Source organism: Callorhinus ursinus, unplaced genomic scaffold (assembly GCF_003265705.2).
Source record: "Callorhinus ursinus isolate GAN/ISIS: 27379988/994484 unplaced genomic scaffold, GSC_fseal_2.0 scaffold3, whole genome shotgun sequence".
In the NCBI taxonomy this organism is placed as follows: domain Eukaryota; kingdom Metazoa; phylum Chordata; class Mammalia; order Carnivora; family Otariidae; genus Callorhinus; species Callorhinus ursinus.
In genome coordinates this window covers 84,286,815-84,313,439 of record NW_027397065.1, presented here as the reverse complement: position 1 = coordinate 84,313,439, position 26,625 = coordinate 84,286,815, and the positions used below count along the sequence as shown (strand labels likewise).

The 26,625-nt window shown below is 43.4% G+C and overlaps 1 protein-coding gene across 5 annotated transcripts in view; it reads right to left on the bottom strand.

Moving 5' to 3' along the window:
- Positions 1 to 26,625, bottom strand: part of CTNND2 (catenin delta 2) — a 907,509-nt gene that overhangs the window by 376,872 nt on the left and 504,012 nt on the right. For all 5 annotated transcript variants that reach the window (XM_073891088.1, XM_025867463.2, XM_073891086.1 and 2 more), the window contains 2 exons: positions 19,588 to 19,760; positions 5,534 to 6,104 (listed from right to left, as the gene is read on the bottom strand). In XM_073891088.1, coding sequence (XP_073747189.1) covers positions 5,534 to 6,104; positions 19,588 to 19,760 — 744 coding nt within the window. The remainder of the gene's footprint in view (positions 1 to 5,533; positions 6,105 to 19,587; positions 19,761 to 26,625) is intronic.

Sequence of the window (26,625 nt, the reverse complement as noted above, 5' to 3'; positions counted from 1 at the left end):
AACTATCAAAAAGAAAAAAATAAGCAACCTATTTGTCAAGAGAAAACCTAAGAACTAGTTATGCCGTTTATTTAGCTTTCTTCCTCTACCAGGTATAAGTTATGATTGTCACATTCCAAAACAAGTGTGTGTGGGGAGGTGGGGGGCAGGGGGAGTTTTGACAACTAGCCCTGGGAGCAGGGATGGGCTATTCTAGTGCTTTCCCAAGTGTTTCCCTGCCTGCTCCTTCTTGTAAATCTATCCTCCACTCAGTCCCCGGAATGGAGTTTTTAACGTGCAAATAGGTTTATGTCAGCTGTCTAAGGGAAGGACGACGAACTTACATGCCCCTTACTACTCATCTCTTCTACTCTCTACTCTTCCCCTCCCCCCACCACCTCTACCATCCATTTCTGGCTCAGGAAACCCTGACCCGCTGGCACTCTCTACCCATCACGCTCCCTACCCCTCACTCCCCACCTTCTTTACTCTTGGACTTGGTTCCAGATACCATTCCTCACTAGTTCCGTCTACATGGAACATATATCTTTATTTCTCAAACTCAAAGCTTTATTTCATCAACTTCTAATACAGTTTGCATTGACAAGTGATTTCACCTTCATCACATAAGAAGGTCAGTGACCATCACACCAAAGAGGAAACCTCACATATCTTAGGCATCACTAAGAAATTAGTATTTCGCGGGCTCCCTGCTCCTTGGGAGCCTGCTTCTCCCTCTGCTTCTCCCTCTCCCTCTCTCTCTCTCCTCCTCTGTCTCTCATGAATAAATAAATAAAATCTTAAAAAAAAAAAGAAATTAGTATTTCGAAGGCTATGCAAACCCAGAATAACAAAAAGCTTCCAATTCAGTCTAATAAGTATCTTACTTTTCATCTATATTAATTTGGAAATTACTTAGCTCTGGGGCTACCACATCAAGGAAGCATCCACAGCCCACATCTGACACGACAGTAAGATGTCTCTGTAGGATGTTCCCACAGAACCCACATCTACTGGATCCCAGCACGGGGGTTAAGATTGTCCATTCATGTATCTGTTCCGAAACTGGGTCTCTTGAGGGCAAAGATGGTCTCTCACTCATCTCTGTCTGTCCAACACAGACACTGATACGTTTTCAGACTCAAAAGATCGCCTTTGTGTCTGAAGCAAAAACGAATGACTTCTTCCATACACAGCCAAGTCAGTATGGTGGTATTATTAAATAAAATGAATTAACTTTCACCGAGCCGGGAAATGTGCTAGTACTTCATACACGTTCTCTTATTTAGGTCTAAATCAGACAAAGAGATACTACTGTGATCCCCCAGATGAAAGAACGATTTCAAGAAGGTGTGTAATACACACCTTGGACAAGGCAGAACTGGGTTTCCACTCAGGCACTGTTATATGATGAAAAGGGATACCAAGAAGGAGGCGGAGGAGGTAGAAAGAAAACATTCTAAGAGGTCTTCAGATCCTGATGACCTAACACTAGAGCAATCACACTTTTCTAGGTTTAATCCGAATTTGGTGTTTTCCCAGAGAGCTGGAACTCCCAGATTCCTGGCCACACTTTATAAAAGTTTGGCCACTGGGAAGATCTAGTGGAAAATGTCAAAGAATGTTCTTTACCAAGTGCCCCCTACAATTGATGGCTTGAAATCCTCAGACAGAACTTTGAATCTCTGGAGATAATTGTAGGTAAGCCATAAAAACTGCTTGGAAACATTCTGCACAGTTTTAGTCTCCAGTTTTCCTCCTCCCCTTGTTTCGTGGACCAGCCCTGCCTTCAGTAGGATTTCCCCACCATCCTTCACCGAAACTGTTCAACAATGTCATCGAACAGTCTTCCTTTGCCTTGACTTCTTAATTGCACTCGACATAGTATCTTCTACCTTGAGGTACGCTCTTCTCTTGGCTTCTCAGAAGCGACACTGACCTACACTTCTGGTTATCTCTTTTGTGGCCTTCTTCTCAACTCTCAGACCTTTAGATCTGTTGGGTGTTGCGGGGGGGGGGAATCAGCACTCGATCCTTGGACCTCTTCTCTCTACACTTACTCCCTAGGTGATCTCTTCTAGCTTCATGGTCTTAAATACTGCCCACCTGCTTGTGACTCCCTCATTTTGATCTCTAGCCTGGGCTTCTCCCCTGAACTCTGACCTGTGAATCCAACTGTCTAAGTTCACGTGTATTTTGGGTCTGGTGGACAGACAGTGCATGTTCAAAACCAAGATCTTAATATTAACTAGCACTGCCACCAATCCAACTAGACTCCTCTGCAGCTGGCCCCACCTCAGCCCATAGGGACTCTCTTCTTCTGGGTGTTGGGTCTGTGAGACAATCTGGTCAGCTCTACCATATATATGCGTCCAGAATCACACTATTTTTTATAAATTCCACTGCTACCATCCTGACCCAAGCCATAATGCTCTCTTGCTTAGATTACTACAGTAACCCCCCTACTGGTATTCTGGCTTCTGCTCTTGATCCCCTACGATGTACTCTCTACAAAGCAGCCTGACAGCCCCTATTATAAATGAAATCAGCTTGTGTCACTCCTTGGTCCAAATCCCCAAGGGCTCCCATGGGTTTGGCACGGCTAGCCACCTCAAGTCCCCATCAAGACGTGCAAGGCTTTCCCTTTCGCCCCGACCTGGCTGTTCACTTTGCTGACCTCTTGTCATTTCTTTGCCCTCCTCCTCGCTGATCCACCCCCACTGGACTCCTTGCTGGTCTGCAAACATATCAGACATAACCCCTTTACCAGCCTTGGAACTTGCTACTCCTTCTGTTCAGCATGCGGTTCCCCACATATTAATATGGTCAGCTCCCTCCCTTCCTCCATGACCGACTCAGAAGTCACCTTCTAATTAGAGCTTTCCCTGGCCACCCTACCAAAACTATTTATCATGCTGATTTTCTGTCCTCTCCATTTGAAACAAGGCCAGGGATTTGGGTTGATATTGATCACTGCTGTATCCCCAGGGTCTAAATCAGTGCTGGAACATAAGAAGTGTTTAATAATTATTGAATGAATTAACTCATTCAATAGTGAAAGTCACTCCCTATCCCATATTTGTACTTCGTAGTTATCACTGACAAGTCTCCAAAATCACAACCCTGAGCATCCAAAAGCTATTTTTCAGTCTTGACTTCAACTGTGCTTTCAATTAGCAAGCCAGGGGCTTCAAACTCTATGATGCCTGGGCTGGTATCAAACACACAGATTAGGTGTGGGGTCCCCAAGCTCCACTACTCTGGATCTCTTTCAAATGTTAGAGTCTGTCCCCATACCGTTCCTGGGCCATAGTTTTCTAATTTCTAAATGGGGAATCTGATCTTCTGCCACTCAAGTATTTATGCAGAGCTATAGAGTAATTTTAAACTCAAAAACCACCAGCAGCAATTTGCATGAGAAAAATCTTTAAATGAATATTTAAAAGCATGCATTTTGAACAAATAATGCAAACATTAAAGTGTTCACGGTTAGCTCTAAAATTAAGAATCGTCAATGGCACATTGATTTTTTTTTTTCCTACCAGGAAGCATGATGAAATATGGGCAGAGAATCTGAGGGACGGCTGGAAATGCAGAGGCAAGACAGGACGCATGGACTGTGTGGATCTCACTCATGGGAGGTGCGCCTCTTCCTGGCCAACACCTCCTTATCCCCAAACACACACACACACACACACACACACACACACACACACACATCAAACCCTCAGAAACAGTCGTTCAAGGTTTTACAGAGAGTAAGCGATTCTTCACCTCATATTTACTTTTAAAACCTCCTCCTAAATTCAGTGACATAAAGAACAGCAAGGCTTTCCTTCTGCCCCATTCACACCCCCCACACTCTCCAACAGACCCATACTCCCTATTTTCACTAAGATGACTGCGTGGAGCAAGCACACGTTTAGGCCATATAATCAGCAGGAGAAAGAGTTGGGAGCTGAGCTCTTGGTTTCGTTCCCCAGGTTTGCACAGGAAATGCAATGGCTGTTGGCAAGCCACGGGGCTCTCTGGGGCTCAGGCTCCTCCCCCTGTGGCCACTGAGAAGAGCAAGGAGGGCGGTTTAAGTCACCTCCAGGCTCTGCAGTTGGTTCCCCGCTCCTTGACTGATCTAGTAACTTATTTTACAAATGTATAAAACGAAGTTTCCAAACTTCTGTACACAAAAGTTTCCATGCATGTCTCCTAGCCACCTCTGCTGTCCAGACTGCTGATCTTGAGTTCTTACTTTGGTACAGCCTCTGGGTGGGCATTAATGATCATCTACCTCCAAAATTCTCTTAAGGAGCGTGAGAGAGAGTATTTTCATTTCAGTAAACACAGCCAGCATAATTTGGGGGCACTGGAATTCCAGCCTGCATCCTGCTATACCAGGCCCGTCCACACTGGCAGTTACTTGTTGCATTAAAGCATACCTTGGGCACCTGCCTCTTGTATGCAACAAGTCCCCCCCCCCCCGCTTTTTTTAATCCTATTTATCTTCACAGTCATCTATTTATGTCAAGAAAGGAAACATATGAGCACAGCATCTGTTACTAGAGTGACACAATTACCAAATACTTTCATAAGAGGAAAAAAAAATCAACAATAAATCTGGGTTCATTGTCAGGTGCTTTAGGAGACAAAACATTAGTCTTCAATCACAGCGTCTTGTTTAAGCTGAGCAGATGGTGCTACCAGCAGAGAAGCACCAGCTCAGCCTGGTCTTTGATGGGCATAAACGACCACAGAAATGTCACCTCCTCTGAATTGGCAGAGAAAAAGCAGGTTTCTTATCACAAACCCAGTCCAAGCCCAACCCCTCGGTGCCTATAATAAGCAGGTAATAAATTCAAGGGACTTCATTACTGGTTATTCTTCCCCCACTGTGGGAAACTATGTAAATGCAATGGGTATGGGGGAGTCTTTTACTTTTCCCAGTAACTAAATTTAGACATAATATTAAAAAAAAACTGAGTAAGTTAGAGCCATAACAAAGTAGTAACAATTCAAGGCAATCAATCATTGGTTACTTTCTCACTACTCTGGAAATCTATGTAAATTGAAAGGCTGCTTTGGGAAAACCTCCCATTTTTCTACAACGAAATGGAGGTAACTATAGGTGATCATCGAGCTTCTGCAATTTTTATTTGCTTTGCTCTTTTTCTGGATATCATCAACAGGTCTGCATGGTTCTTTATTAAATTTGACTTCATTTTATGGATGTCTTAGTCTTCGGATTGGAGAGAGAGAGAAGGAGGAAGAGAGAAATTGAGAGACTGAGAGAGTGAGAGAGATTGAGAGACGTTAGTTTGAGAGACTGCATTACTTCCCAAAGAAGTAACTAGCATATTTCAGTTTAGACACTAACGTAGCCTAGGGACAGCCCGGCTTTCTCTACATCCTGCAGATGCCGCACACTGGCCCACAGACACGCCCAGCCTGAGCTCCCGCTCAAGGCCCGCACTCTGCTCCGTCCTGCACGCTCCCCTACAAAGCGCCCAGGTTGTCCCCCACCCGGGGCGGAGCCGCGGAAAGTGGACAGCGAGCCGGTTACCTGCCAGGCTGCCCGGCCTCTGGAGGGTGGCCGTGGCATACAGCTCCTGCGAGTGCTTGCTGTACTGCTCGGACGCGTGGACCAGGCGCTTGGTGGGCGACAGGGTGGCGTACGTGCCGATGGTGGAGCTCAGCTGGTGGATGGGCGAGGAGGAGATGGTGGACTGCACGGTGGGGGGCGAGGTCACGCGGATCGGGGACAGGCCAGCCGAGGACACGACGATGTTGATGGGCGAGCTGGTGCTGTAGGACTTGGCCAGGCGGCTGGGCGACTGCTTGGGCGAGGAGCCGCGCGGCGCGGCGTAGGCGGCGCCCTCGGGGGCTGAGCCGCCGCGCTGCAGCTTGGTGGGCGAGCCGCCCTGCGGTGCGGCCAGCGGGGAGCCCCCGCGCGGCGGCGCGGGCAGCGTGGAGCTGGAGTAGTAGAGCGCGGCGGCGGCGGCGGCGGCGGCGGGCGGCGCGTCCGGCAGGTGGAAGGCGCTGCCCAGGCTGGGCGCGAACGGCTCCCGCGGCGGCGGCGGCGGCGGCGGCGCGGGCTCGGGCCCTGCCAGGTGCGCCGCGCGGCTCGTGGTGCCCTGTGCGCGGGAGAGGAGAGAACACGCGCGCTTAGCCAGCGGGAAGCAAAGGGCATCCCCCCCCACGCCTTCCCCGTGCGGCCCGGCCCCCCGGCGAGGGAGGGAAATTCGGGCGCGCTCCGGCGGAGCACTGCGCGTGGGATCGGGACGCAGACGCCCCTCGATCTTCTCCGGCAGGGTCTTTTCAGCCAGGAGGGACACCTGGCCGGCCGACAGTGGGGTGGGAATCGCGTCCGGGAGTGGGACAGTGTTCTGCTTACATATCTAAGATGTTTCGGCACTAGCAGAGGCATCGCATTTAGGCACATCAAGATTTTAACAGGCCACCCAACAGGGCCATCAGGATCCCTTCCTTCTGATGAGAAATCAAGGCACTAAATCCCCGGCCCCCAAGGTCATTTCACTGGATACAGTTTCTACCTCCAAAATCAGCTAAGTTGCATACTTATCTGGAGAACATCAAGAATAAACATACTTCTCAGAGTTTATTCTGTTGCTATTGTCGTGGTGAGTCTTCGTTTTGTACCAGAAAAGTTAAAAGGAGGGAAAAAATATTAAGTCAAAATAAATACCCTTGGTCTTTCAGTATTAAAAAAAAAAACCAATAAAGCATTTCTAGAGGAATCAGAGCAATTGCAAACGCAAGACTAAAAAAGCCTCCCTTTTCTAGATTTTAACGCTGGGCAACAAATCTTTCAGCATCTCTCTCTCTCTCTAGCTGGCTTTTAAGAGCCCCCTGCAGCTGTGTCTTCAAATTGAAAGCCAGTTGCTTCTCATTTATTTACAAGAACACAAAAGACAACAAGGGCTGGGGTGGAGCTGGAGAGACCGTTGGAGGGAAAAGCACTTTCCTTGAATCTTGTCCAGAGACAAATTTGCATTCGAATGAAAACACTACATTGTCAACCACTTCTGGGCAGGAGGTCTGGGATCTTCCAGGCTTTCCCGGAGGAGCAGAAAGGTTTTTGAGAGCAGGCTGGTGTGAAAAGGGGTTGGGATTGTGCGCAGAGAGAGAGAGAGAGAGAGAGAGAGAGAGAGAGAGAGAAGCTGGGAAGGAAGGTTTTGAAATAATGGGTGGGAACTGAGTGGGAAGGAGGAAGTGGGTAAGATGGAGGGAACGGGGAGAGAGACTCAACAGACGCCATCCATTAAAAGTTTCAGTGCTGCCTCTCTGCCCGTTTTGGAATGGCAACTGGGCAGATAACAGCCGGGGCATCTCCATCCGCACACACATAGCGTTCCAAATGTTACGTGGATGTCAGGTTCATGGAAAGATCCGAGGGAGATTGAGTAAAATCAAAATCCTTTATTAAGGGCAGTGGGATGAGAGGAGATAAAGTGTGTGTATGTGTGTGTGCATGTATATGTGATGTATGTATTTTACCTATTTGTGTATATTTTATTATCAGTCCACTGACAAAGATTTTCTCCTGGACCAAACTCTAGTCAGGCTCCTCTGAACTCTCTTCTCAATGAGCCCCTGGTTCGGGGAGCTTCTGTAGTTCATCTCCGCATTGTCTGGTTTTAGCAAGAATCCTGCTTAGTCAGTTTAGCCAGAAGCCCCCACACTCCATGGTGGATCACCCTGCAGGTCCCACCTGGTTCCTGGTGCCCCAATGCCCATCAGGTGCCTTCTCAGCAGGGGGCTTGCCTTCAGCAAGAATCCTGTGAGGTGGGTTTAGTCAGAGCCCCCTACCCCTAATGTTTCCTCTTAGCAATTTTCTGCCACTGACTGCACCTTGGCCAGAAATCCCACTTTTCCTTGTTGAAGTACGGACTGAGCCTAGTTCATTACCGAGGTCTCTTTTCCTTTACTATATTAGTTTTTTTTCCCCCTGAATAAAATCTGTATTCACCATTTTACCATCCAGCTCTAGTTTTCCTTTAACACCACTGAGCAATTATTTTGAATTTAACAGTAGGAGTGAAAGTAAAATGTAAACGCCAAAACTTTGTTCATTAAGGTGTCTCCAGACACTAGAGCAAGGCCTGATTCATAGTAGAGATGCCATGGATATTTGCAGAATAAAGGAATAGTTAATAAAGCCGGTTCCAAGTCTTTAGCAATGGGGGTGGGGGTGGGGTTATGTGTGGAGGATGGCGGAGACGCTTGAAAGAAGCTCGAAAGAACCGGTGAGCTCATCCTGAGCCCCGAGATATATTCCGGCATCATCCAGAGTCAGAAGGGACCTGCTTACTTCCAATGCCGCTTGCATCCCAGTAGAAGTTCTGAGCATGAAATGTATAGGCTGGGCTTCTCGAACCTGACTGCATATTATCAGCGGAGGAGCTTTTTAAAAAATCTCAGTATCCAGGCTATACCCTAGCCATTCACAGGATCTCTGGAGGTGGGACTCGAGCAGCAGGCTTTTAGGAAGCTCTCTAGGCGATTCCAATGTGCAACCATATAGGAGAACAAGTTCTCCCTAGAGCACTAGTTTTCTGAGTGTGGTCCCTGCCCTGCCCAGGATCAGCATCAGCCCACCCTTACTGAATTGGAGATTCTGACACGGGGGCCCAGGGAGCTGTTTTAACAAGTTCTAAAGGTGATTATGGTGCTTGCTAGTTGACAAGCCCCCGATCTAGAAGAGATTATGATTTTGGGGTCTGGAGTGAGCCTGAGAGCCTGCATTTCTAACAGCTCTCTGGGGGAGGTGGATGCCGGCTGATATGAGAACCACCACTACAGCAGACAGGGACCTTCTTCCTTCACTCTTCTTCTGATGCTCTCCTGGGGCCTGAGCTACATTCAGCTGTGCAGAACCCAGCTGACAAGGGGCAGAAAAGCCTACGACAGGAATTTTCTCTAAACCTTTCCCACAGGAGCAGAAGGAGGAGGGAGAACCCCAGAGGCTCTAAGGAGAGTCCCCTGCTCATAACAGAACGAATACTTTGTGTTATGTCTTGAATATATACCATTAATGATAACCCTATGTGACATTAATGATATCACTGCCGAGTTGCATAATTTTTAATAAATACTAAAGTATACCGATATAAACTAAAGCAACGCTATGTAGAACTCTAGGATTTAAACATCAGAATGATGTGGGCCCTAGGAAAACCCTGAACACACTTGGCACACATTTAATTTCCCTTTCAATCTGTTGGAACGCCTAGTTTCAGGAGCGCTAAATGCTAAATATTATTGTCTCGAAAGATTCCTTAAGTGGCCCCCAACTCTGTGGAAGTTTTGAGAACTGCCATATCAGCTCCAGGTATTTTGACAGGCTCTAGCAGCCAGTTCAACAACCTTTTAAATACTGTAGGATCTTGGTGAAATTTTGCCATTCTTTACATGAAAAAAATTAAAACATAAGAAATAAAAATTTACATGCTTTTTAAGATTGGTATTGTTCATGTCAGAAATGTTTTGTATCTGCACTGCCCAATATGGTAACCACTAGACACAGGAGCCTATTGGGTACTTAAAATTGGCATTGGATTTTAACACATATTTAATTTTAATTAATTTGAACTTAAATAGGCAAATGTGGCTGGTGGCCCACCTTACTGGACTATGATATAAGCCCCTTTGCAGTTTATAATAAATAATCCAGGGGTATTAGCCTCCCTTCGGATGGCTATGGAGTCATTAAGGGCCTAAGAACGATTCTTTGGTTACACAGAGAATTCTCTTTTTACAGCATCAATTGGGCAGAAGCAGTAGTCTTTTGGGAGCTTGTTTCCACTCTTGTGGTTATGTTTTGTTCCATTATGTAATTTTAGTTAGCAACTCTTAGCAGTTAAGGATACAAAATCCGTGCCTCAGACCTAGGTTTATTACTACCTAGGTCACTGGGTTAAAAATAATATAAACAGATTTTAACATGCATAGAATGTCACCCACTTTACATCACAGAAGCTCAATTCTACCTTAAAAGTATGTTAACACTATAAAACTGTAAATCCAATTTTAAAGGTAGAGTTCCAAAACTTCCCTTAAGAAAATCCCAAACAACAACATCAATAAAAAACTATTGACTATTATACGTTCTTCCCTAAGGATATTTGGAAATGCAGTAAGAACTGAAATAATCTTTTTATTGATGATAAGACCCTTAAAATAATATAAAACTTTCTACATACTTGGAGCAGATTGTGCCCCAATAATGTCTTGTCCTTTGAGAAGGACAATTTCTGTTAGTGTCTTCATTCTTAGCTCTTTGGAACAGACCAACCCAAAGGGCTACTTTGTCTTTCCTAAACCCTCCAAAATAGGAGACCCACCTATGTGAAATTAACAAGGAAGTAGAACATTGTCAAATAGACACTCTGATTAAATGGTTTCCAATAGGCTGAGTCTGGTGTTCACTAAATGTTTTTCCTTCCTTGCTTCCCATTATGGAAATTCATCAAGAGAAAAATGGAACATTACTTCCAGTTCCAATGGATACTTTCTGTATATTATATCTCAAGTAAAAAATAAATGTAGGGATTTAAAAAAAATGAGACATGAACAATACATGTAACTTATCAAAGCTCTTATAAGCGAGATATTTCATCTGCCTAATAGTTTACATATAAGTTTCAGATGGGGCAGATTTAGAATATGCTATAGTTGTGATTTGTATGTTGTATGTTTGCATGAGTTTGTGTGTATATATGTGTACACCGAGGCCTCTTGTGTAATTGTGGAGTGCTATTTATACCTATTTTACGAAAGTGTTTAAGGGGAGAATGTATTTTCAAAATGTAGTACAAAGAAAGTTAAAATGAGAATTTAGGCAATATATACATTATTCCCAATACCCATTAACCAACAGTATTCAAGATCCATGCATTAATGCATTCCCTAATTCAATAAACCATTAACTGGCACCTGCTATATTCCATGTACAAATGAGGAGTCTGCTCTTGAAGGCCTCTCTGCAATCCTCTTTAGGTGAAATATTTTACCTTGACATTATTTTGTAGATCTATCATAATTTTTTACAGAATAATACCAGGCCTACAATTATGCCATTGTTCTTTTCTGGAAGCCTGAGGCCCTGAAAATATGGCATTCTTGGACCAGAATGTGGCATTGGCCCCAACACAGAGCAGAGCTGCTTCCTCATCCCTTCACATTTTACCTTCTGTCTAGGGAGTAGGGATGGGGCATGGAGTGACATGGGGAAATAATTCTCCAGACTCAGAAACTTATTTAATCCTCATTCTTGGGAGACTGGGCAGTATCAAAAAAACAAAACAAAACAAAAAAACAAGAAGAAAAAAAAACCCAAACCAAAAAAAACAACAAAAACCACACAAAACCCCACTGTGCTGCAGCCAGTTAACAAAAGACTTGACAGCCCGGGCTGTCTAATGAACCTTGACTTCAAATCATGAGTAAGCCATGTCACTGCGGTAAACATCACATTTTAGAAAGCAGGTCCGTGATTCATGGGCAGTCCTTGTGAAGATGTATTTAGACCTGCCAAGTTTCCTGGAGTTGTCAGCGAGACCCCTAACTTTGGGTCAGGAGGAATATTTGCCCAGAATGCTGGGCAGCTGGGCCAACGCTGTCAGGAATGGGCAACTGGACTCCCTGTTCCATGGCTTCCCTGAGGGAGCCTGATGACTGGGGGGTCAGCTGTCTGTTCCCCCACCAGCTGTCTCCATCGCTTTCATTCTCCTGGGATTACCATCAGATTGGTGAAGCTAATAATTCATGGCGCAGATGTTCCTGGTTGTGGTGGCTAAGGAGGTCCTGGGCAAAAACAGTGTCATGAGAGGCAAAGCTGGAGAGCGCGTTTCAAAGGAAGACAGAGGCAACAGGGTGAGTCAGTCCAGGCTGGAAGAGCAGTAACTCCAGGAGATGACATTGATTGGATGAACAAGGGGGTGGCAGGCTGTTTGAGAGAATGCAACTAAGAAAATAAGAGCAATGACTGAAGACTATTTGTTTGATGAGTTAAGAAGCTTGAATAGCTTTTAAATACTAAAAAAACAGGACATAGCTTTAAGATGACATCTTTGAAGAAATCCGTTTCTAAACCAGAACAAGCTGGTAACATGATTGAGAAATACTGGCTACATGCTGTTGATTAAAACATCTGAGAGCATGTAGAACTTTCCTTTCCTAGATTGAGTCTGCACAGTCAGGTGGACAAAGTCCTTTACCTTCACAACTTGGAAATGAGAAGAAATCATGCTTCCGAATGCAAAACAGTCTCATTTAGTTATTGTCTGAAATGTTCCTATAGTACAACCCAATTAAAATGAATCTACATTCCCAAATAAGTTTTGTGCCCTTGAATTTACTCCCTGGGATGAAATGCACTTGCTTAAACGCTACAATCATTGCTCCCCCAATTTTGATATCTTCTCTTTTGAAATTGACTTTAGAAGGAATGCCATTCTTTAAAATAAGTCCCAGGTACAAAACCCTCGTGCTGTGAGAAAGGTCTGATTTTGGAAATAGCCAAATAAAATCATCAAGAGCCTTGTCTAGCAATTCCCCTGAGGAGCACTGGTTTTGGTAAAAACTAACATGAAACATAAAGAGACAGCTTCCGTTCACAGTTCACACTGTCCCTGGAGTCATCACTGCTGGATGAGGACAGAAGGGCAGGGTTTGCCTGGCGGTGACCTTGTACTACAGTCAAAGGTAGTGCCCAGAGCAAAGTAAACTTAATTGAAAAACCAAGGAGTTTGGAAGGAATTCCTTCCCCAGAAGAGAACAACTCAATTAAAAGGGCCATAAGAGCTATAATCTTTGAGATAAAAATGGAGACCACCCTCACTGCTTTCTTTTTGCATGAGGATCCCACAATTAGAGAGAGAGCGTGCGACGGAGCGGGTGCTCTTGCAAACGTATCAGCTCTGTCACTGCAGTGAGAAGGAGGTGCTAGTGGATCTATTTTCCCAGGGTTTTCTAGTCACTAGTACAAACCGGGTGGGATGGAGTTTTGCATCCTGGGTGATGGTTTTTCCTACCCTCTGCCCTCCCTTTAAATAAAGGTATGATTAGGGTCATTATCAATAAATATTCAGAAGAGTATTTCATACGGCCATCAAAAAGCTCTACCAATGGAGGAGCGCCTGGGTGGCTGAGTTGGTTAAGTGTCCGACTCTTGATTTCGGCTCAGGTCATGACCTCAGGGTTGTGAGACTGAGCCTCGCATTGGGCTCCCTGCTCAGTGGGGAGTCTGCTTGAGATTCTCTCTCTTCCTCTCCCTCTGCTCCTCCCCTGCCCCCACCCCTGCTCACACGCCCCTGCCCCAAATAAATAAATTCTTTTTAAAAAGCCTCTACCAATGGAAAAAAAAAACAGAAAAAGAAAACAATGATATGTCTTATGTAAATTTATCTTAAAGAATATATAAGGAGGGATTTCTGGGTGGCAACTTTTCCTAAAAAACTAAATAAGCCTTGGCAAAAATAAACTACAAGAAACTTTTATTCCAGCAAGAGGTTCATTCAGTATTTACTTTAAGAAGCCACATATTTGCTTAGAGGGAGAATTGCTCTAGTACAGCACATACCCTCCCTTCAATGAGAGATGTTTCAGTTACTGAAGCCAGATTATACATATCTATACTGGAAACAGAAAATGGAGGGGGAAGATTTTAAAGCAGAGTAATGAGAAAGGATTTCTAAAAGGTGGTCATCTGAAAACTATCTTAAAAACAAATAAACTGCCCATTTCCCACAAACATGTCAAGGAAAGTATAGAAAATGGCGTGATTTCTCCCCTAAATGTTACATACTGTCTATATTCTAGACTAAATACATCCCTGTGATTTTGTGTTTTCCAAGTTCATTGGTGACTTTTCTCTTCCTAAGTATTGCCAAACAACAACTTCGCTCATAATGAAGCAAACCGGAGTGATGTCACCCCAACTATCCGCATGACCCTTCCCATTCAACGGCCAATACATAGGTGTTTACTGGGGATTTGCTTCTCCTTTGCACCATGTGGGTTTCTGTGCACCGAGCCACCATCCACAGAGCTCTCCATCCCCTTGACTTTCACACTGACCTGACGTGAAACTACACCATTTAAGTGATGCCCCAAATTCAAAGAACACCCGCCATGGGCACCAATGAGCAGACGGTATATTTATAATTACGATATAGTCTAAATGAGCACTTTTAAGACACAAAAGTCAGCGCCACATTAAATAAGTAGGCCAGATGACAAAGAAAGGGCAATATTGCTTCTGAACAAGCTTACTGCTTTTCTAGGCTACCCACTGTTGTCCAGTTTTATTTTGCAAAAGTATCATACAATTCTTCATTTCCCGTAGCAAGCAGGCATTTTTCTAGGATTATAAATGTGCACACACTTACTTCTGTTCTGCTGAAGGACACGAGGGTGGTTTTAAAATCTTTAGGCTCCTGCCAGTACTCTGTATACAGGTGCATCCTTTCATATCTTTTGCTTATTTTTGATTTTTTGAGGGAAGAAGTGCTTAGTGAGACTACTTTATGTGTGGACAGGGGAGAGACCAACGTTTCTAGAGTGGTTCCTCTATGCTGGAAGTCTTATATTCAGCATTTCATACAATCCATAGGAAACATTATGTGAGCAGAAGTAGACAAAGCCTGGAGGAGAGCCAGCTTCTCGATCTGCTCTCTACCCACAACCTCTGCAGAAGGATTATCCAGAATAAGGCTGGGGTTGGAGGAGCCTGATGAACTCTTGGTGAACCCTGGGCCAGTTACTTGCAATACGGAGATCAACTGTGTCTGGTTTCTGCTCCTGCAGCAAGGCCATCAGATGGGAAGAAACTCATCTACAAGTAACTATAGGGTGTTTTCTGTGATATGACAGAATGATGGCTTTCAACCCATAAGTCAGGCCATGCTGTGCCTCCCCGAGTAAAAGACAAGATCCTCACAATAATCCACTGGGTTTCCCAGCCCTTCGAAAACTCCTGCACCCGAGGCTTTAGCCACCTTGGCCTCCTTGCAGAATGTTCTGTCAACATGCCAGGCCGCCTCATCCGGGAGCCACTGCATTTGCTGTCCCCAGGATGGCCATACAACTAGCTGCCTCTCTCTCTGCCTTCAGGTCTTTCCCAGCTGTTACCTTCTGCACAAGGCCCCACCAGCCATCCCTTGTCCCACACTTTGGATCCTGCTCACCCTGGTTGGCATCATATCCTCCTCATAGAAATCATCACTTTGTAACAAACTATGTAATTTACTTATTTCCGGTGTGTCGGTTTTCTGAGTTCTCACGGCTGCTGCTAGAATTTAGGTTCCTCGAGGATGGGGACTGCGTTGCTTTGCATTTCTTTTCTTTATTTCTTCATCCCGAACACACGACAGCTCATGGCATGCAATAGGCACACAAAGCATCTTGGATGCATTAAAGAATAACCCACAGACACACACATATACCTGGAAAAGCTGGAAAAGCAGCTCTATTTTAACTGGGGGCCTCAGGAGAGTCACACAAAGGCCAAGGTTAACTTGGGCGGGGGGAGGAAGGCGAGAAGGAGGGGTGACCTACACAGCCTGTTTGAGGCTGGGGCACAGAGCTTGCAGGCTGGGGGGAATACATAACCATAAATTGGCTCATTGTTACTTTCCAGAAAGGCCTTGGGGTCCGAGGGGAAGCGTCTTACCTTCTGTGTCTTCCAGCCCCATGAACTCAACCTAGAGTCCGAGGAGGATGACTTTCAAGGATTCTAGTTTGGGTAACACCAGAGAATTCATATTTTCGTGCACCTCTTGCGCCTTATAGTTTTACCTGCGGACTGATATGATGGGGCAGTTGTAGGTTTTGCATGAATTGCTGAGGCCTTGTGTAGAGCCTGGGGATGCTGGTGATGATCACTCCACAAATATTTATTATGTTGAATAAACTAGAGGTTTTTTTTATTTTAGTTGAAATTACAATCTTTGAACATGCATGATACTCCTTTGAAATTGCATTCTGACATGATTTATGAATGACAGAAAACCATTTGCTTTACTTTAGAATTACACATATTTTTTAGACTAAAAAAAAGAAATATTTTTGTGTTATTGATTATTGACCTTATTAACTTGGTCTGGCATCTGTTGGCAATAATTTGAACTTCGCTAGCCCTTTTGGCACTTTCTAACTACAAGGTATTCTAAAAATTAATCCAGCCTCAAAGAAATGACCTTTTACACCACTCGGAATGCTGAAAAGAATGTGTCACGGGGCTCAGCCAAACCACTGGAACAGAGGGATCAACCCAAGATGATCTGAACAAGGGAGATGTTATCGGAATGGGATGTGGCCTCCCTAATTTCAAGGTATAATGCTAAATGCAGAATAAACCTACTGGTTTACTTGTTCAACCCTTCTCTGATATTATTTGGAAGTCACAGGTCCTATGGGGTGTTCAAGAAAACATGCCTTTCATACTGCAGCACGTGAAAGCTAAAGTAAAGCATGGTACCAAGATCCACCACTTAGTAAAATAAATAAGATTTAAAAGATATTTGCCAATGGCCTCAATCCTGTTCATCAAGTGGATTAGAACAATCCCCTGCTTTGAATGTTCAGACTTCTCCATCCAGTCACCTGCCAGGGTAAATGAGCATGCCAGTCACTTTTGCCTCGAACTTACGTTATCACCTTGAACATGATATAGAACATTTATAGATGTCTTCAAATTATTAACTCTGATGACTTTAAATACATAGCTTTGATATCTTTACAACTTTGTTACACTTTCTGATTAAACTTTAAAACAGACTTTACTGTGAGGCCCCATCCTGTCATTCTGAGCTTCTACTATTTTACTCCCATGTTAATTAGCAGATGACAGAATTAGCTCCAAGAAGAACTCCTACAACATGGAAGTAGATAAACCGCCATATTGCTTGTCCACATTTATAGACCTGTTAATAGGTTCAAGCTGCTGATGAATTTAATTGAATTGGTCAATAATAAAAGGAAACCTATGAAAATTGCTGGAATCACTAGACTTCAACTCAGTCAAGACTTTGTGCCCATTTTCACTACTGCTGCCTTAAAATGGCGTGTGGCTACATCTCTAAATGCAATGAGCTTGAGTCTCCCCATCTTTAAAGTGTAGATGCTAATACAGCCCTGTTGTGGGGATTAAATAAGAGGATGCATGTAAAACAGATTACTTCTGCGTGCTCAATAAATGGTAGCTATTAATTTAATAAGAAAGCTTTGCTTTAACAGCTAGTCATTACATAGCTACGTGTGAATTGAGCTTACAAGATACTCACAGATGAGTTGATAAGTTAATTGATTTTTTATTTTATATTGACATTTCTATTTTCCATGATGCTCAGTCAGCTATGGGAATACAGATTTTTAAAATATTTGATTCAATGTTTCCAACTCAAATTACAGGAGTCTTAGATATTTATAAAAAAAAAAAAAGCCAAACATGAGTAATAAGAGTTCAAGATTTAAAAAAAAAAAGTAGAGCTTTATTGTTTTACTACCTGTATGTCTTAGAAATTCTAGGAAATTGGTAAAAGCTAAAATCATGGCTTTCATAGGTTAATTTGAATATAAAATATTCCTTATTTCTGAATGTGGCCTCTTGCATCTAGCTGTCTAGCCAGATATAAGGATAAAAGAAAGGCTCTAATCCACTTGTGTGCTTCCAAAGAATTCAAAATCATGTATATTCTGCCACAATCAGTGTATCGTGGTCCAAGAGAGTCAGTAAAGATGGGAAGAAGAAAGATACTTCCTTTCAAGAATGGGATGCTTTTGAGAGAAAAAAAAATCTAAAGCTACAGAATGAAATCATACCACTTCCATTTCACCTTTTAATAAAATGAGATTAAAAAAATCTAACGATATTTCCTATGCTAGTAACACCCAATATTTCAAACATCATATAATGTTCTTCTGTCATGAAGCAATAAAGACTATTTTGTTTTTACGATAAATCCATGTATATTTGTACATACAATTTTTTTCTAATAAATTAAAAACGAGTTTTAGATATTCTCTCACATACCCCTTCACATTTCTTTAAGGGAGGTAAGACGAACCAGCTTTTATAGAACAGTGATCCTGGATCTGGGAAACAGTAGAGTTCCAGGGGTCGCCTCTGTGTATGTGACCTGCCCTCAGTGACTTCAGGGACCATCCCTCTCAAGCCCCACACACCTCCATTCTCCATCCAAACAGATGCACTGAACCAGGGTCCACACTGGACTACAACAGGGGGACAGGCCATTCTTCTCCGTGGAATGTTTTATTTACCACTCCCTCTTATTCACATATCCTATAGCTTGGCATCACAAGAAGATAAAACTCACAACGCCACGGATGGACAAGAGTGTTGCTTGAAGAAGGTACTCATATTTTTAGTACATTGCTGAGGCAATAATTTAATAATTGAAATGCACTGATACTTTTCAGTTTATGTTTCACTTCTGTCCATGTCACCTACAATAAGCATCTCATGGTGACGGTGCTATGCCATTCTAGCTCACCTTGCCTCCTACCTGTCTGCCGACATTTCTTGGGGGCCGTGGGGATGGCTAGGGGCTGCTGATAAAGGCTAAAAACAGTCCTGCCCTCAAATAGATTTTAATTTAGTTGGAAAGATTCTTGGATGCATAGTAACAATAAACTGGTGATAGCGATGGACAGGTCTGATTGTTAAAGGAGCCCAGGATGGGTAGAGTGGCTGGGGAAGGGTTCCTGGCAGAGGTACTATGCATTAATGCAAAGTATGAAATTAAGCCCATCAGCTGATAGGGATACTTTCAGGGTTGTGGGCTCTTCATTCCAGGAACAAAAACACAGAGATTAAAGTAAATTTAAACCAGCTTAAAAAAACAAGATAGCCCTCCAATCAACATATTAATTCTGGTGGGTCGATCCAAGATAGCCTGCACCCCCAAATTAGCATGTAAACCACATTTACATCTTTCTTGAAAAAAAGAATTCAGGCTAGTAGCTACTTCATTTACCAAGAGCTGATTTTAACGGCACCTGATAAATCTGTGCTCTGAAACCACGGGGTAAGTGCACGCTTTAAAGAATTACAGGCACATTTCAAAATCACACTTGACAAAGTGTAATTACTTCTAAACTCATCTTAGTTACCTTCAGAAGAGCTCTGTGTACTCGATTATGCATTAATATACTACGTTCCTTGATACGAGGAAGCCCAGAGAATAATTTCATGCTTTTTATTTTTTTTTAGGAGAAAAAAATTTGTTCCAGGTGCCCTCACAAACTCAGAATGTATGTCATATTTATGTCACATAGAGACACAGAAATAGTAACTAGACACACATTCACGGAGACCAGCACGCACAAAGCGGATACAGCACGAGTGATTCACAGACGCTCCTCAAGAAAAGATCTACAATTCAGTGTTACTCAATAATCATATTTTATTATTCATGTCCTTCCCTCACAGCCCTGAAGGCATCTCTCCTAAGTTATGGGGCATGCCTAAGAAAGGCAGGAGGGAACACCACAGCCGGCTCACAGCCCTGCTCCCCACCTGTTCCCTCGGAGCCCAGGGACCAACACAGCAGAGGCGCCCATCCCCACACGTACCTGGCTGAAGGTCTGGCCCGCACCTCGGGCTTGCGTGCCTCGGGCGGGGAGCTGCGAAGGGGCTGTCTCACTCAGGGCCAGGGTCTGGTTGCTATGGTAGCTGGCCGGATACTGGAAGGACCCTTCAGGTTTGGAATTGAGCTGAAGTGCACTCTGGGAGAGCAGGCTGGGCCCTGCATTGAAAGTCATTTAGAGCAGTAAGTGACAGCCTCACTGAAGCAGAAATGACATGTATTATTTATTGAGAGTAGCCTAGAATTATCACATGCACACGATTCCAGCCATCTATGCTTTGAATTCTGAGAACTAAAATGACCATATAATTTGACTCCGGCTCTTAAATGAGATTTTTTTTTTTTTTTTTTTGGCGGTTTAAAAGTTCTCAAAAAGACTAGTTTTTTTCAAATGATCTCATCCTGACCTACATAGAGACATTTCTTTTGAGACAAATTAGTTAATCCAGCAGTTATTTTTGGATTACACAATATCAGAAACATTTGAAATAATTTAAAAGTCTATCTTCTGGTTCATGTTAATTGTATTAATATAATTATATCTCCTACTTAATTATCAGGATGCTGAAACACGCGAAACCTTCCCATCAGTGGCAAATTGTATCGCATAGTGATGTAATACCTCAAAGCCTGAAGGGTAGACAATGTTTAAGATAGTAATAGGTCTTCAAACAACGTAGAATTCGCCCTGATCTCACTTGATACCCGACTGCTGGTTATCTCTGCCATCACAGGAGGAGGACAACGAGAGGATACAGTGTTAAAATTGGTGCGGTTACTGTGACTGATATTATAAGTGATGGAGAAATGAGAATCAGTGCCTGGCCTTATTATTTAATTATATTTTGTATAAGAGACTGTGTTTTATTTTCTTCCATTCTGTTTAGATGGTATCTTCACAAGAGTTTGCCCGTTGTCTTTATTTAAGCAAATTTCTTTAATCACATTTCCTACTCACTTTGGGAGTTCAGAGAAAGTAGGAAGAGTGCATGCACTTGCTATTTCCCACTGTGTGGCTCGAGAGGGGTCTGGGGTGAGTAGAGGGAGTCAGGGGGGAAGGACCTGGCAACCCAAGCTTTCTCATGCTCTCTTAACCATAGTGCAAAGTCACTTCTTTTTTTGAAAGAGCAAAATTATACACACGTAGACTATGGTATAATCATTACCCGGTCCTTAATCTCCCTCGTTGGCTGTTTGAGACCACAGTATCATTTCTAATAAATGTGGGCAAATTTCAAGTTCCTTACTTCTTTCTTTTCAGGACTATAATATGGCTTTCTTTCAAAGGAGACCACAGATTCGACATGCAATAGGCCTTTTCTTTTTTGTATAATAATAACGTGTCTTCCTTAAAAAAGCATCAGTTCCTATAACGTTTGTCATTTAAGAACTTCCCCCACCTTCCCTCTAATTCCCCGGTGAGGCTTCTGAACAATGCAAACACAACTCTCAACATTGGATATTGAATAATAAGCCAATTAACTAATACAGGTAAGACTGAGTATTTTGAAATCTGGAAAAAAGTCAAGCAAGGATATAAAAATGTTCCCATCCAGTCCCAATTTCATCATGAAGGGCATAACAAAAGTACAATTGTAATCCTTTTTCTTGTAATTTAGAAAATAGAGTCGCAAGCAAACAATATATACCAGATGGTGAAGTTTGCAATAGCCTGCAAAAAATCGTTTAATCCATACTGATGGTATTATAGGCCTAATCACCAGAAATACGATGTCTCTATGGGGAGTGCAGTCAAAGTTTCATTGTGGATGCCAGGAACATATTGTCCCCACTGCTGCTGGCGAAACTTCGAGGCACAGAGACAGACAGAGTCATGAGGCCTAGGCGAGGGGCAGGCTGAGATATAGGAGAGCCTGTGGGAGGAAGAGGAGCTGGGGTGATGGGGACAGGGGCAGACAGGGACTAACTGCAAGGAGGAGGAAGAAGAGGGAGGTACTGGGGGACCAGTAACAAACTGTGGCCAAAGGCTTTCCCCTGGGACACTACCCTACTGAAGATCACAGCTCAGTGGAGGAGAGTGAGCTCTGCTGAAAGAGCAAAGGCCCTTTAAAGTCAGTGGTCCCCACTCTACCTGACCATGGGCAACTCCCCCCTGAGACTTCCTTTGGCTATTTCTTTCTACCCTGAGGTGATGGCTTTGCTTGGCCATGCCCCCTCCCCCATGATAGCACACCTCCAGGGTAGTGAAAGTTGCAACAGATACAACAGTGGACAGACTTTTGGAAATGTCAGTAAAACGAAATAAAGTAAAGTAAAATCTTTCAATTCTTATAAATAGTTGGACATAATCTTTTTTGAGAGAGAGAGCAAGAGAGAGAGAGCAAGAGCGCACAAGCAAGTGGGAGGGGCAGAGGGAGAGGGAGAAGCAGACTCCCTGCTGAGCAGGGAGCCCGATGCAGGACTCCATCCCAGGACTCCATCCCAGGACCCTGGGATCATGACCTGAGCTGGAGGCAGACCCTTAACCAACTGAGCCACCCAGGCGCCCCAACAGTTGGACATAATCTATAAAGTAAGAGAACCATGTGTCCTGGTTATTTGCCTTTTAAGAAAACTGCATCACTCTGCTCTGAGGAACTTACTTGCCTCTGTAGTTAGCAAGTCCTACAATTTCCTAAATTCTGAAGAGATTCATAGAATTATCACCAGAAACCTACAAATGCTTTCCATGCAGGATCTTATGGTAGCAATTTAAATTCTTTTTTCGAAGGGATTTCAATTAAAAATGTGATTTATGTGCTCCTGAAATATATATCATGAAATAATCAGATCTGCTCATCTTTTATAGAATCAGTCATGTATCTGATCAATAGTCAACAAAAACAAACCAAGATTCTCTATCCCATTATTTCGTTCACCCATCTCAAGCATGAAACCCTTGATGCAGTCTGACAAAGGTAATTGCAACAATGAGCAATGTATCATAATATTACAGCACTGACATATCACCTGGCAAGGGCAAAACAGGACAATAGCCAAAACACTGCGTGCCTTTTAGAATGATTTCCATTGCTCACTAGGTTTCAAATGAATAGCATTTATTCATTCCAATTTTAGAGAACAAAGCTATATGAGAATATGAAAAAGGTTAAAATTATAGGATAATCCTTAATTACTTTATAATGGAAGTAAAATTTACATATAACTAACTCTTGATTACCTTTATTAACATTATTGTGCATTGAGGTAGAAAATACAAATTTTCCAGAGGTTTCGAAAGCATTTACAGTCTTGGGCTTTAAATTATGATTTTTTTCCTCCAGAACTTTTGACTTTCCATCGAGTCTTGGCTAGAGGCTTGGGCTAGAGGTAATATTAGACCACAGGCGTGAGGATATGAAGCATATCTCCTGGGGGGTGAGGATGGTGGAAGAGGGTTTCTTAAGTTGTGGAGAGAAGAGACTGGGCTTTAAAATTCCACTCAGGGAAACAGAATGTTTCCTTTAGTGTAATTAATTGTTCCAGAGGAAACGTGAACTATGAGCAACAGTGGATCACCATGTCCTATTAGGTCACAGAAAGCAACAGTTACCCTCTGGTGTGTGTATGCTTCCAGATCTCTATGCTGACTGATCTCTCTGTCCATTCTGGTCTATTCTGGACCTTCCCCATCATGGGACAGTCCTCAAAGCTGAGCCCAGGGGTCTGCTCAATAGGACTCCTTGATCTGATCAAGACACAAGAGTCCCAGCTAGACAGAGGGGAGAAAGTCTAAGGGAACAACAGAGCTCAGGGGCATAAAACCTTCCATGGATCCTAGAAAGATACTGAAGCAATGTATTTTGAGTGTAATGCCAGTATCTCAATAATATCTCAGTGTGTCTTCTAATTCATCGATTGACTAGAGACCACATAGTAACCTGTGAAAAAAATTGTCCTGGAGTCTTTTTCGTGATTTCTCAGAAATGCAAACAGAAGTGTGGAGAGGCTGAGAGGTCGGTCAGCCGGTGTCATACACTTGGAAAAAGTGAAGATGAGACTCGGATCCTCATCTTAACCCAAGTCCAGGAGTAGCTGCTGTTTGCCATCCAAGCAGTATTAAGTCCTATACACAGACCAATATTTTAAGGTTGAAAAAGTCTCCCCTAAAGAGAAGCTAACTTGTTTGTAGGAGAAATCTTTATGTCTCGGACTGGGGCTCTTCTCCAATGAACCTCTCCTTACCGACTCTGGGTTTTGGCCGGGGAAGCTTGCTGTCTGCCACCAGTGGGACAGAGATCAGCCTCAGCAGGTAGAAAGCTTGAAAGGTTAATTTTCTACGTAAAAATTCAGACTCACAGATCGTATTAACGTATACACTATAATATATCGTCTGTTTCTTCTTAACTGAGCTAGAAATTCTAGAGCTTTCATGATGATACACTCTTATTCTGTTTGCACAGGTTTAAAGAGACTTCTTCTGGAATTGCTAATTCTTGCCTGCTTTAGCTAAATATCGGTCCCAGAAAAGAGTGAACCTTTATTCGACTACATACTTTGCAATAATGCAGAAAAGGCCAGAGGCCTACCATGTGGCATTGCTAAGTCATTATGTAGGCCACAAGCACGCCAATGGCTGGGTGGAAAAGAATCCAGGACCAGAACTCTTAGTAGACTTCCCTGTTTATGAAAGGGACATGATGAGGACGGCGAAGGGCCGGTAATACCACCTGATCTTTACTGAGTACTTGCTAAGTTCCAGGGACCATCCAGAGCAGCTGATATCCGTTAGCTCACTGCATCTTCACAAAGACCCACTGAAGAAGGTGCGGCCATCCCTCTTTATGTCAACGGGACCGAGGGTGGCACCACACAGTGGGGCTGCATGCAAGTGAGGCCTCTGGCTTCAGAGCATGTGTTCTTAACCACACTCCCTCATTCTGCCTCTACAACTTTTAATCTTGGCAAATTTGAGCACCTAATGAGATAATGGATGTGAAAGTGGTTGGAAAAATATAAACTGCTTTACAAATGTCGGTTTTTAGTATTAGTATCTAATTATCTAATTACATAGCCACATGGTCTGATCATAATAAAACCTTGATTGGGATTTGTTTGTCCTGAAAACCTTATTACAGTACTGTGCCGTATTTCACTTAACGTTTTCCTTCAACACCTCGTGAGCTTTCATTTTACAAATGAGACATTCGAGGCACAGATCATTAAAATGGCCTGCTTAAAATTAAAAACAAAACCGAACAAAACCTAGCTGTCAGAGCCAAGAGATGAGAAAGCCAAAGTTCTCTCTGTCCCTTCAGCCTGAAATTCCCTTCTCTGTCAACCGCAAAACTCATTCTTAAAAAGCCGTTTAAATGTCACCTCCTCCGTGCGGCCTGCCCTGACGCTTGATAGCTCAAAGAAAATTCACCTTACCGCCGCCATGCTGCTTTAACCCTCTGAACAGACCAGACTCTGAGGAATTTGAATGACTTAACAGAGATCCGTACAGTATTACACAGGATAATAGGATGGAAGCAGAATTCTGAACATTTACAATGAAGGCAGCAGGGCTCTATTCAGATGCTGGGGAGACTAGGGCTAGGGATTTCCTGCAGTGCAGAGAAAGGAAACCCACGTCAACTGAGGAAATAATAACTGGTGGCTACTTTAGGATGGGACAGGAATGTGCACAGTTAAGAGACATTTTAGAAGAAAAGCTCACAGGAACTTAGTGACTAAGTGGGCAGGAGTGAAGGAGGGTCCAAATGACTCCGTTGTTCGGCTGATTGGGAGCACTGCAGCGGGAGCTTGGGAGGTTCCTCCAGAAAACCCCACACACAGGACCCTGTTGTCATCATCAGGCACACGCCTTCTCTTTCTACAAGTGTTAAGGTGATTTACTGGGACTTGCTAATTCTGGTCCGCTTCAGTCAAGCACCTGTCCTAGAAGCCAACAAATATTCACAGATGAGTGTGGGAAAGCAGAAACTCCCAATGATGTGGCATTCCGAAGAAGAAAAACTGGTGTGTGTTGCAGCCTTGATGTTTTGAGGAAAGATGGGCTTCCTTTTTACATTACAGAGTTGGAGGAGATGGTGGGGATTTATGTAGTTAGAACGGGCTTGATTTTAATACTGGCTCAAACATCACCTGACGAACTTAATCTTCCTAGGTCTTACGTAATTTCCAAGATCAAAGTTTGATTGTATGTAAGTGAAATTTTAGGACAGAGATGTAGCTGCCAGGGTCACCGATAGTGGGAGCTGAAACCGCAGGAATAAGACAGGGATTCTAAGGGGTAATTAAGTTATCGATTTAATTCCAAAGGATCATTTCTACCATTAAAAAAAAAAAGTACTACTAACAAGAGGGCACTAAGATAAACTATTAGAATTAGGCAATGCCTCAAACAGGGACCCCATGAACGGTTTGTTGAGGCTGTTAATTCAGGATTGTCAAAGGAATAATAAACACACCAACTGAGGGACACTTTCAGGACTGGACCCCAGACTGGCAGCTTTGTTTAGATGTACATTTGTCAGGAAATTTAGAAACACTTACTCTTAGGTTAAATCGATTCTGTCAAAATGATATAGAAACTTATCTTTATGCAGACCACGAAAAATAATGCCAGCAAGATTCACATACATTTAAAACTGACAGAATCTGCATTCATTTCCATGCTCTTGCTAACCAGTCTCTGTGGAAGGTTAAGAATAATTTGAAGGTTAGGCCGCATGGGTGGCTCAGTCGGTTAAGCGTCTGCCTTTGGCTCAGGTCATGATCCCAGGGTCCTGGGATCGAGCCCCACGTTGGTGTTCCTGCTCAGCGGGGAGCCTGCTTCTCTCTCTCCCTCTGCTGCTCCCCCTGCTTGTGCCCTCTCTGACAAATAAATAAATAAAATCAATTTTTTTTAAAGGATGATTTGAAGGTTGGGGCGCCTGGGTGGCTCAGTCGGTTAAGCATTTGACTCTTGATTTCAGCTCAGGTCATGATCTCAGGATCGTGAGATCCAGCCCTGCGTCAGGCTCCACACTGGGCAGGGAGCCCATGGCGGATTCTCTCCCTCCCCTCTGCCTCTCCC